This window comes from Mus caroli, chromosome 3 (assembly GCF_900094665.2).
Source record: "Mus caroli chromosome 3, CAROLI_EIJ_v1.1, whole genome shotgun sequence".
Lineage (NCBI taxonomy): Eukaryota > Metazoa > Chordata > Mammalia > Rodentia > Muridae > Mus > Mus caroli.
This window is the reverse complement of record NC_034572.1, coordinates 124,080,943-124,093,501: the sequence shown is the minus strand read 5'-3', so window position 1 is coordinate 124,093,501 and position 12,559 is coordinate 124,080,943. Positions and strand designations below refer to the sequence as shown.

Sequence of the window (12,559 nt, the reverse complement as noted above, 5' to 3'; positions counted from 1 at the left end):
GCTCTGCCTTGTTGCCCATCTTTCTGCACACTGCTGCCTGAGAACCCTTCCTAAAAGTGCTGTTTGAACATCTGTTGACAACTTTATAGCTACTGAGAGGACAGACTTGGATAAGGGTTGGAGTTCACCACATAAGTATCTCTGGAAGGTTTGTACCACTGGGGGTTTTATCAGACTCTCTCTCCTGCGCTAACTCTGTAAATCCCAGTTCAGTGATCCTGCCTTGGGGGTAGGATGCTTCATTGTTCTCCAAAGCACTACCATGATAGGACTTTTTCATAGAGTTTATGAACATTATTATCATACTATGTGTTATTGTAAAAGTTATGCCCTTTTTCACTCTGACTTTTTTTTTTTTGTCATTCAGAACAACTGGCCCATAGAAAATCATTCAGTGAATCATGTTTTCATTCATTCATTTGTCCACTTAATAATTAACTGCACACTGAGTGTCAGGCAATAGAATAGGTGCTGGGGAGACAACAGTTAACAAAATAGAGCATGACTACATATCCTCCTGTACTTTACACTGAGTGAATGTAGGGAGACTGTCAACAAAACTGTCAGGGAATGAGCGCTAATGCAAAGAAAGGGCCAGGAAAAGGAGAGGAAGTGGATGGTTTAAACTAGGGCATTGTGAAGACTCTGTGACAAACTGACTCTTAAGTAGAGCTTCATCAGGCAGATGGTACACTTGCTAAGTGAGAAGGGTGATAAGTGGGAAGGGCACAGGTGCAAAGGCCAAAAGTAAGGACCATGTAAAACTTCAAGGAACACTTGAGGATTGTCGGCAGATGGTAGGAGAGAGGAAAATGAACATTGAAGGTAGGTTGAAATCACATGACCCAGCCATGACTTAGAAGCACAATGTGCCTCCTTATTTATAATAAAAACTATAGGAATTACTAATGGAATACACAGAGTCAATTCTTTTTTCATAAACTTTAAACAATAGTATCTGAGGATAGGAATGACAGAATTTGTTTTTCTCTGTTGCTCCCTTGAGTCATGTTGATGCTACTGGCTTATTACAGTAGCCCCCAAACTCCTGGAGTTATTAAATTCCTCTCACGTGATTTCAATCCATACTTTCTATAGAGCAATGAAACAAAAATCATCTAAGCTACACTGTACCACGTATGGTGTACGTATATCAGCCTAAGGTCTCTAATGCAGTTCTGGAAGTCACATGGACAATGGATAGAATTATCAACCCAAAATAATCTTCAACGCAGGCAGCCAAGAGACAAATGATTCTCCAGGAATCGTGTACTGGCTATAGTTCCTACTTTACACACATTTTAAAAAGCATTTTCTTTGGTAGATCACTGTTTGGGAAAAAGTGAACTTTTCTGCCCCTACCAACATGAGTGCAGATTTGCCTAAGGTATTAATTGCTTAAACAGGATGTTGAGTTGCTAGACGATGTGCTTCAGGGTGCCTCTTGGGAGATGTCTTAAAGTTAGTTCTGGTTGCCTGCTATTAGGAAATGATGTAGGGGGTGGACACAGTTCCTGTTCTGTCCCTGAAGGCTAACAGTAAAATCCAAAGCTCTGGACGATGCTGGTTACTGCTGCATGCAAGAGTATACAATCGGCTTCTGTAGAAAAAAAAAGTGTGTGTGGAGAGAGGACAGAAGCCCAAAATATTAAGTCATTTAAAAGGACTTCCTTTCGACTTAAATTTTTTCTTGGTTTAATAAAAGTCAGCCAAAATAAAGAGAATGATTGCAATGGAAAGATGGTGAGACACAGCCTATGCAATCATAAAACATAAGCACTGTGCTTTCTCAGTGGTCTGATGTCGCAGGATTTCATGGTAACTTTTTGAAAGATATTAATTAACCTGGTTAAATGCATCACAGGGTGTGATTCGTAATGTTGGTTTATCAAGAAAAAACACCCAAGGGCAGTTTGTCTCACTTGAGAAGCAATCATTTAAGATTCACTTCTATGGTCCTTAATCTCCAACTTAAAGGCTAAGAGACAGAAATTATATCTACTGTGGATGTCTATTGTAGAATTCAAATGATAATATTCAAGGTATGGGGTTTATTGCTTAAACATGGGGAAACACCCAGACAGAAACTTTTGGGAAAAGTATAGGATGCAAGGCATTGCTCTGTGGTGCTTCTATGCAAAGGCCAGTGGTTGAGTAGTTGTTTTGAAGAGGCTATGGAAAAATCCTGGACTTCAGTGCTATGTCTCAGTGCTACATATACCAAGCCTTTCCTGGGACCTGTCTTCAGCCATCTTCATTTATACTCGCTGAAGTTTGTTTCCTTCTCCTGTTAGCCTTTAGTTGAATTTCTTAATCACTCTTCCAGGCATGACTCACTTCTCCAAGATGCCTAGACACATGTTGTCTTCTGTCTCGTCCCACCACCTTTTGACTGATTATACTTTAATATATTTAGATATTAAAATCCACTCAACTCAGTAAAAGCGTCCTCAGATTACAGATTTTACATCTTTGGTACTTGAAGTAGTGTTTATCATAAATACTGTTGAATAAATTCAAGCACAAAAAATTTCTACCTACTAGATATCATTATATTAGCACTCAAATATAACTCTACCAACTGGAGAGAGACTTCAGCTTGGAAGCAGTTGCTTCTATTTAAATATCTAGGATTTTTGTTTTGGTAACATCTCTCCCTATTAATGTCTACTATTTGAAAAAATTCCTCTAAAACTCACACCTTGCCAGTGAGGTGGCTTGACATCATACTTGTCTCATAAGTGCTGTTTGGGAAAGGTCTAATGAGACATCATTTTTAAAAAAGGGGTAAATGTTTTCTGACTGCCCATCTCACGCACTGACTTATGGGAGAATATTAAACCAGGACAACTCATCTACTGGTATTTCTCAGAATCATGAGGCTCTGACCTCTGGCAGGGAGGTTTCTTACAGCTCAGGAAATTAATTGGGTGATACATTTTTCTCATCACTTGACAGAACCAGACCCTGAGACGAAAAAATGGAGCACTGAATGGCACAAATGGATTAAAGACAGATTTAGGCATTTAAACATCTATACTATCAGGTTCCAAAACAGAGATTCTATGGTCACCAGATACCCACAGCTAAATTAGTTCACCTTCTAAATATTTAATAAATTGTTTCTTAGTGATGAACCCAAAGTGGGAATGACCCTCAAAAAAAAAAAAAAAAAAAGAAAAAAGAAAAAACCTACCAGACTGCTCTGCACTGTGACTACACATGCGTCCCCTGAATGCCATACAAGGAGAAGACTCATGGTTTGTCATGGCCTATCATGCCACAAGGCACTCAGTAAAGAAATGTTTATGTGAAGGGGAGTCTAAGCACTTTCCCTATTTAAAATCAACAACTCTGAGAAATGCTGCCCTTAGAATCTACATATCCTGTGATTACAGATGTCTTACATTTAAGAGCATAGTATAGACTTTGTGTGTTCAGGCCTGCTTTCTGTCTAGGAAGGGCAATGAGGCCTGCATAATAGAGGGCTCTGTGATGAGGGAAACCTTCTGTATTGCTTAATCCGGCAGGGGAGCATGGAAATGTTCCTAGTGTAGTTCTCAGAAATAAAGCTTTAGTTTTGATGTACTGAAACTAGTTTTGAGGTCATCACATGTAGTTAGCAGACATTGCATGGGACAGTGTGGATTTAGAGCGTGAGACCCATAAGACTAATCAAATGAGGCAGGGTCTGGCACGCCTCTGCATTGTCTTTTCTGCCACCCGGGCCACATGACTTAGGAGACTTTTTTTTTTTAATCTGTAAAGTGATAGGCTAGATGATTTCCAAGATGTCTTCTAATATACTGGCTTTAAGAGAGCCACACACTGCGGCTAGAAATAGATGTGATTACTTTCCCACCATCCTTGTGAAAATTGATCCTTTAATCATGGTTGTTTGTGAGCACATATACAATCTAAAGAATCCATAGAACATGAACCAAAAGAAGAGGCTGTGGGAAAGAAAAGACAATCTGTAGAAAATCAGTTGGGTTTATCCTACTTCATTCTAGTCCTGGTGAGACATGCCACTGTTTGAGAGAAAGAAAAAAAAAAAAGCTCGGTACCTTAGGTATCAGTATGTTATTCGTACAGATACCATTAATAATAATGATATTTTTCATACCACTTAGTCATTCCATTTAGTTAACATGCTAATGACAGCAACTAGTGTAAGATGGTGTAAGCATTATGGAACAGAGGAACCGACAGTCCTAAGTTAGCATGAGACAAGGTGGAAGTTCATGTGTGGCAGTTTTGAAAGGAAGCTGATAAAAGCAGATTACTTTCAAAAACTCAGCAATCCCTAGACCCGAACCATGAGGCATTTTAAATCTTTCTTCCTTGACTGTAGGTCTCACAGTTAGCAATCTGTGAGTCTAAAGGAACAAGCCATCCTGCCACCTCTGCTGTCTATACTTAGACCATGGTTGGGATACTAAGAGCCCTGGGCTTTTCTGCCTCTTAGATTCAGCTCACTTTGAAGACAGTGGTCCCCCCTCTCCATACTTCTATTTTGAAGGGGAGCCACACCACTGGTGTCCACCAGACCAACTTAGAACACAGGATGATGCCATGGGTGTTAGGTGCTGGCTTTCTTCTTGGGCTCAAGGGATGGTGGCAGCCATCTTCAGTAGAAGTCTTTCCTACTCAATGAAAGGTCTGTTAATGGCCTTGCAGATACCTTCCAAAGGTGCACCGCACTAAAGCTTTAATGATGGTTCTTAACTCAGGGAAGTTAACAGTCACCATTAAGCAGCATCCATGGTTATTCTGTGGGATGTGCCTGGAGTTAGATCCTGTGAGCAGCGGAGAACCTGAGTCTTATAAAGCCAATTACATAAAGGGGAGGGGTAGGTGAAGGCATGGAAGAGACAGGCAGTAGCTTGAGGGCTAGGGATGGGGCTTGTTACAGCTTTCCTCGTGCTGGGACATTTGGCGTTTAAACTTTTAGGAGCAAGCATTCCTGAACTTCAGTTTATTAATCACTAGGAGAATAATTTTGTGAACGTTAGAAGGTAGAACATGTTGAACAGTTCACCATCTTGGTTTGTAAATTGCTGGTACATTTTTTTTTTTGTAAAAATTTCCTTTTTTTCTTTTGTCTAAAAATTTAAAAAAGATAAACGGCCTTTGCATTTATTTATAACATATTTATACATAATGGAGAAACATGAGGTACATCTGTGTAGTCAATGGAAATGAGCAGGATGTAGAGTTGGAAGGACATTTGTATCTTTCAATAGCACCATGTTCTTTAAATGGTGACTCTAAATTCTAGTTATTTTAATCTGTTCAATATAATATAGGGTCTTTGGCCTTTAGCTGGCACCAGTATAAAGATATTTACCATAGTGCTGTTTACAGCCTAGAAGTCATTAAAGAAAAACAAAATCAACACGACTCCTGTCATCTGCTCCACCTTTTAGACTGCTTGTTCATCAAATGACAATTAAGATGTCTCCCTGTTTCCTCCTACACCAATGCGCCCTCAGATACTTCTAGAGAAGTCTGTTCACAGTGAAATCAACAGGGAGCCCCTTAGGCTGAGTTACAGGAAGGGCCGCTAGGGTACTTGCAGATAAGAGGGTATCACTTGTCTGTTTTCTCTAGCCTGTTTGGACAGCGATGCATCACTGGCAAAGAACAAACCCTGGGAAGTGGGAAGGGTTCTGTGGAATGGGAGCTGGGGGGGCAGGTCTTACTTTCTGAGAACCAAATGAACTGGTGGGAGGGGGGGCAGGGAGTCTGTTGAATTCTTCAGTCTCTATCATCTGCTGACCAAGAGAGCAGGCAGATCAAAGTTCAGTTTGGTAACACTATGTGTTTCTCAACTGTAGTCTAGCAAACCACCGAAGCTTTAGATACCGGAGCCAAGTCTTCACAAATCTCTCCTTTTAGTTTCATTTTAAGTGAGGCAGAAACACTATTGAGGCTTATGTTGTTGATAGACACTTTCAACGGCACTGGGCTCACTGGACTCATATAATGATGTGTTTAGAAGTAAAACTAAAACAAACCAAGATTATCTACACATTGCTCAGACACAAGTCCAAGTTTCACTTTAATGGACAACTTTTCCTGAATTCTTAGATGCCCTCAAAGCTCAATGAGTGAAATGCAAGTACTTTTATGATAAAGAAAGGGAAGAATAATTGAGTTATGAAGTTTGCACACAAACTGGGTGGAAACAGGAGGAATAAAAGAGTTTCAGACTAGGGGTGTGAAAGAACCTGAGAAACCTCAGGTACAGTCACTTTGGACTAAAGCACTGCATCCAGGTGAGCTTTCCCTACATCTACCTTCTATTGCTATGATAAAAAACACCGAGGCCCAAAGCAAGCTGGGGTGGAAAGGGTTTATTTATTTCAGCTTATGGCTAATAAATAGTCTAGCATAACTCTTAGGTAGGAACTCCAGGCAGGACCCTGGGGGCAGCAACTGGAGCAGTGACCATGGAGGAATGCTTCTAACTGGCTTGCTTAGCTTGCCTTTTATAAAACCAAGGACCCCTGTGCAGACATAGCATCATCCACAGTGGACTGGGTCCTCCATACAAATCCAATCATTAATGAAGAAAATGCCCCCCTACTTGTTTATAGGCTGCTAGAAGCTTTATCTCCATTGAGATTCCCTCTTTCCTGGTGACTCTACCTGTGTCAAGTGGGCCAAAGGGAAGCAGCTGTCAGGAGACAGGCCTGGGTTAAAAAAACACTATAAAAGTGCTGTCTATCATTCGTATTGCAAAGAACGTCTTCCCTTTGTCAAAGAAACAAAAGCAGTAAGGGTATCTAAAGGAATGATGTCTTCAAATACAATTCTAACAACTGTTTAGAATCCTGCAGCCCTGGAAGACCTGGAGGATCTGGGTATGGCCTGTGCTAGAAGCTAACCCTAAGCACTTGCAGTTGTGGCCAGCCCTTAGCTGGATTCTTGCGTCTGGTTTTATAGTATACTGTGTGTTGGGGGAGGTGTCTGCTTGACTTTAGATATAGTTAACTCTTTGTCAGTTCCAGATTCTGTCATTTAAAATATCCCCTGAACTTCTCCGAAAGCCCAAAGGTCACATTTACAGAATTGATGCTGAGAAGGATTCAAGGGAAGCAGGCCCGTATGAGCTCCAGGCTTTCCTTCTTACTGTATCAAGCACGCTGTTAATCTTCAGATGATTATTACACAGTATAATGATCCATCCTGGATTATGAAAATGAAATCCCTACCTGACACACTCATAAACAGTTTTGTAGGTTCTTTTTAGCTTCCTCGTGTCATTGTCAGAGACATTTGAAATTCATAAAGACCCTCCAGAGCATCGTTAGACGCCTCATCTAAACAAGCACTGCGGAGCTACTCGAACCAATGGGGGATAGATCCAGACAGGAAAAAGAGCAATGCTATTCATTGCGCTTTGCTGGAACTGGTGGATAAGAAGTGACATTATAGAAGAGGGGTAATGTGATGTGACATACAGAAGGCTTGGTGACAACAACAGAGAGAGCAGAAGTGACAGGACTGCCACCTGCAGTGTTGACATGCTATGATGTTACTGACTACCCAACCATCCTTCCATAGCCTTTCCAGAGTCTTTCTGTGCGGCTGCTTACTTTGTTTGACCCTTCGTCTCAGGAGGAATACTACTCATCTATGGAAGGCTCTGTGGTTCACAGAGTACTTCATGTTAGCACTTCACTTGCTGCTCATAATGCGACAAGACACGTGGAACAGCAATCGCTATCAAGAGTGTATGGATCTGTACGGAGGATACAGACCACGTTGCACAGTAAGTGCTTTCAAGACTAGCACTGCTGATGGACCTGGTGGATCTTTCTTCCTACTGGACTTCTGGGTTAAAAAACTATGTGAACATGCACGCACGCGCGCGTGCGCACACACACACACACACACATACACACACCCCTCCACGAGAGATCTTGCCTCATACATCACTATAAATGCTAGATATGGTGCCATATTCTTACAATGCCAGAATTCAGGAGATCAGGTAGAAAGATTACGAGTTTGAAGCCAGCCTGAGTTAAAAAGTGATTTCCACTCCAGCCTGGAAAATGGCAAGCTGGATCTCAAAAACTCTCAGACTAAACAAATCAAAACAAACAAATATTCAAACATTTATCCAGTACACCCTTTTTGAGATGGATTAAAATCAACAGGAATCATTTGTGTTAACAGACATGTATAAAACATACAAACTCAGTTTTCTGAGAAAAGAATTAAGGAGTTAGGCTGTTTTACAGTCCTGAGAAGGACTGTTTGAAAGAACTGAATTCTCCAGCGATTTTAGAATAGGTTGATTCATGAAAATCTGATTCATCTAAAAAAAAAATTTAAAAAACCCAAGCCTTTATGAATACATCTGTTATGTAAATCCATGCTCACCTGTACTGTATAGAGAACAAAGAATGATGATAGCATACTTCTATATAGTTCTCATTACATATTTTAAAGAGATTTACACTAATTTATTGCATTTGTCTCTGGCCAGCCTTTAAGGCAGGCAAAGACTGTTATTTTTTCTGTACAGATGAGAAATCTAGAGGTTAAGTGACTCGCCCAAGGTCAGACAGGCACTCATTCATTCACTGCCCTGAGTGATGGAGTTTTAACGGGGTAATAGAGGAAGTAATGGCCTTCCTCCTAGGTTTTTTTTTGAACAGCTGTGAAGGCTATTAAAACAGAAGTAGATGATCTCACAAATACAATGCTGAATGAAAGAATCCAGACACAAATGTGGACAAACTGCTCGAGTCAGGCGGCATACAATTCAAATGCAGACAAAACTAACTCATGGCGACACAAAGCAGAATGGGGCCATCTTCAGGATTGGGCGAGGGGAGGGAACAGTACTCTCAAACTTTGGTCTGACTTGTACATTAGCTTCATTCATTTGTGAATGACCACTGAGAGGCCCATTAGGATCTGACCACTTCTATATAAATAAAGAAATGGTCACTTAAAGCAGCATTTACACTTTCAGAAAACGCCATCTAGAAGTGAACATTAGAAGATCATTGAGCCTCGGGCCACTGGTGACCCTCGGGCCACTTGTGATTTCATTTAAATTTCTTGGCTGCATCTAGAAAATGAGCCATGAACTCATCTGCAAGACTGTAAAGAGAGACAAAAAGGTTGATAGAAAATACGGCTGCCGGGCAGTGGTGGCGTAAGCCTTTAATCCCAGCACTTAAGAGGCAGAGACAGGCGGATTCCTGGGTTCAAGGCCAGCCTGGTCTACAGAGTGAGTTCCAGAACAGCCAGGGCTACACAGAGAAACCCTGTCTCAAAAAAAAAAAAAAAAAAAAAAAAGGAAAAAAGAAAATATGGCCAATGTTTGTCTGCATTTGAGAAAGTTTTATATGAGATGGGAAATAGAATCATCTATTAAGATAGCACAGTGGTTCACTTAGGGCTATGCAAAACACTTATTTGTAATGATTTAAATTAGGAGTGGGAATAGCTTAGTAAAGCAGGCACTTAGCCTATATAAAGCCCTGGGTCTATCTCTGGCACTCTAAGAACATAGTCAAAAATATAATGAGAAATTACAGGAATGCAAGATTATGAATTGTTCATGTATTCTGTCCTGGAGAATAGGTATCCCCTTAGGGAGACAGGAAACACACTTTTCTAAAACACCCATTTAACTGGAAAATACTAGATATGATGAGGCACTCGGAGCCAAAGTGGAAACCTGAAGCCAGAGATATTAAGTGTGAGTGAACTCAGGGTATACAAGGGCTCCCAAGAATGCCAAGTAGATTTTAATGTAGGAATGAGTAAAATAAGTTAGATTCTGATCATTTCCCAGGACAGAAATTATAGGTGCTTCAAAACTTATTTCCTACTTCTTCAAGAATTCCTTTGCTCTTAACCTGCACACCACGAGCTAATGCTACCTGTCCCTCCATGCAGGTGATAAGTGTTCTATAACTTTCTTTTAGAAATTATATAGCAAAGATAGTCTGTACTGAATGATCTATCTTGATCTTACAGGTCACGAATAGAGCAATTTCCATGTGGTGGGTGAGGCTTGGCCCTGGGGTGCATTTGCTCCACAAGTGGTCGGTTCCACTTGCAGAGCGGCAGGTCTCCCCAGGACAGCACTACAGAAGGCCTTTCCTGCAGATGGCTTTTACTCCTTTCTACATCTGCATGTTTAGTTTTTAGTCAGCTGTTATGCTTCCTAGGTATCCAGTAAGAATTCTTAAAAATAGATTTTATGCCCCAGCTATCTGCCTGCTGTGAGCATGGACACTCAGGCTTGATCGTCTCACTCCTACATCCCAGGCAGGCCTGAGCTGCCTCTGACATTTGGGTATCAGAAGCGTCATCTTATCTTCTCTAAGAACATTAAACAATCAATCATCCCACAGGTTAGAATGGCAGCTTGAGAGGAAGAGGAGGGGAGAGAGGCAGTTGAAGATGTTCTCTTTAGGACTCAGAAAGCTGATGTGGCCTTTATACATTGGCAAAGGACCAACAAATCACAAGGAACTGGGACTTCTGTGCTCAACTCATGCAACATGATTTCATTATGGGATTCTGTTTTTGCTGAATGGTAGAAATCCCTGTCTTCCCATTGAACCCCCCCCCCCAAATATTATTTCTATGGATATGTAGCTGGGGTGGGTTTAATGAGAATGCCCCCCACAGGCTCATATGTTTGAATGCTCTTTGATAGGGTTAGAAGAATTTGGAGGTATGGCCTTGTTGGAGTAAGTGTGTCACTGGGATGGGCTTTGAAACCTTAGGTCAGGCCCAGTCTCTCTCTCTGCTGCCTATGGATCAGGATATAGAACTCTCAGCTACTTCTCCAGTACCATGACTGCCTGTGTGCACCATGCTCCCCACCATGATGACATGGACTGAACCTCTGAAAATGTAAGCCAGCCCCAGTTAAATGTTTTCCTTTATTAGAGTGACTATGGCCTGGTGTCTCTTCACAGAACTAAGATGGAGGTCTTGTGATCCTTAGCATGTAGTAAGTAGGGCATACTATTTTCTTTCATAAATTATTCCTTCTGTTATGGGTCATACACAAAGATCGATTACTCACACATAAACCATAGTTTTTAATGGCCTGTCTTTCTATTGCTTTTAATTAAGAAAATAAACTGAGATACGTACCGTCAAGCCTTGTTCTCCTGGTTTTCCTGGTTCACCCTTAAAAAATTTAATAATAACAAGTAATTAGAAAGCATCTAAAAATTTTGATATTTCCTTTTCCCAAATATTGCTAGTCATGTGCGTGTCAAGTACCATTTTTATTTGTTTTGTTTTGTTTTTTTAAAGATTAAATAGAATATAAACATTTCACAAAGAGCTGATAGCCTGTCCTTGACTGTAATCTTGTGTTTTAGGGTTTGATAAAACTAGTCTAGGGTTCTTCTGTGCTTTCCATGCCAATCCAAAGAACCCACACGCAGGTCAGAGAGGCACTCTCGCTACAGCATTACATAGCAAAGTGAAGAACCCACACGCAGGTCAGAGAGGCGCTCTCACTACAGCATTACATAGCAAAGTGAAGAACCCACACGCAGGTCAGAGAGGCGCTCTCGCTACAGCATTACATAGCAAAATGAGCAGGGGCTGGTTCTGAAGTTTGTTCTTTTACATTTGTCAGAGCTGAAGTAACATGTTTATTAAAACTGACAGAATATTCCCCTATTTCATATGGCTTTGTTTCACAATGATCAGGCTCATATGGAACTTACTGTTGTGTTTTATAGTCACCCCCTAATGACAGCCTCTGGCTACTGGTTTACAGAGATTTGTCCCTATAATTCAAATATATGTAGATATTGCTGGTCTTTCAAAAATGACTATTTTCCAGGTCACATTTATGTATTTGTTTATTTGGTGTGAGTGCTTTGTCTGCACTTCTGTATGTGCACCATGGTGTCCCACAGAGACCAGAAGAACACACTGCCCTCCCTGGGGCTGAAGTCAAAAGGGTAGGTGTGAACCACCCTGTGCTAGAATCCAGAGCAGCGAGTTCTCTTGCCTGCTGAGCCATCTCTCCAGATCCCAGCACCTACACGGAAGCTCACAACCATCTCTAACTCCGGTTCCAGGGATCCAACACTGTCTTTTGACTTCTGAGGACACTGCACACACATAGTGCATAGACGTACATACAGACAAAAATACATGTATACATAAAATAAATATTTTCTGAAAAGGTGTATTTAAAAAACAGCATGGGATACTCAGTGAGTTTACCAGTTGAGAGAACAGTATAAAAACCTATTTTAAAACAAACAAAATGGGCTGGAGAGAGCTCAGCAGTTAAGAGTGCCGACTGCTTTTTTAGAGGTCCTGAGTTCAATTCCCAGCAACCACATAGTGGCTCACAACCATCTGTAATAATGGGATCTGGTGCCCCTTTTCAGTGTGTCTGAAGACAACTACAATATATTCATATACATGAAACAAATAAATAAATCTTAAAAAAACAAAATAAAGAAATGATAGTCTAACACATTATTGCTAGAAAAAAATTGATATTATATATTATAGCAGAACCAAATTTATGCTGGAA

The 12,559-nt window shown here is 40.7% G+C and overlaps 1 protein-coding gene across 4 annotated transcripts in view; it reads right to left on the bottom strand.

The window, feature by feature from the left end:
• Positions 1-12,559, bottom strand: part of Col25a1 (collagen type XXV alpha 1 chain) — a 410,366-nt gene that overhangs the window by 102,733 nt on the left and 295,074 nt on the right. For all 4 annotated transcript variants that reach the window (XM_021157594.1, XM_021157596.1, XM_029474968.1 and 1 more), the window contains exon 10: positions 11,146-11,181. In XM_021157594.1, coding sequence (XP_021013253.1) covers positions 11,146-11,181 — 36 coding nt within the window. The remainder of the gene's footprint in view (positions 1-11,145; positions 11,182-12,559) is intronic.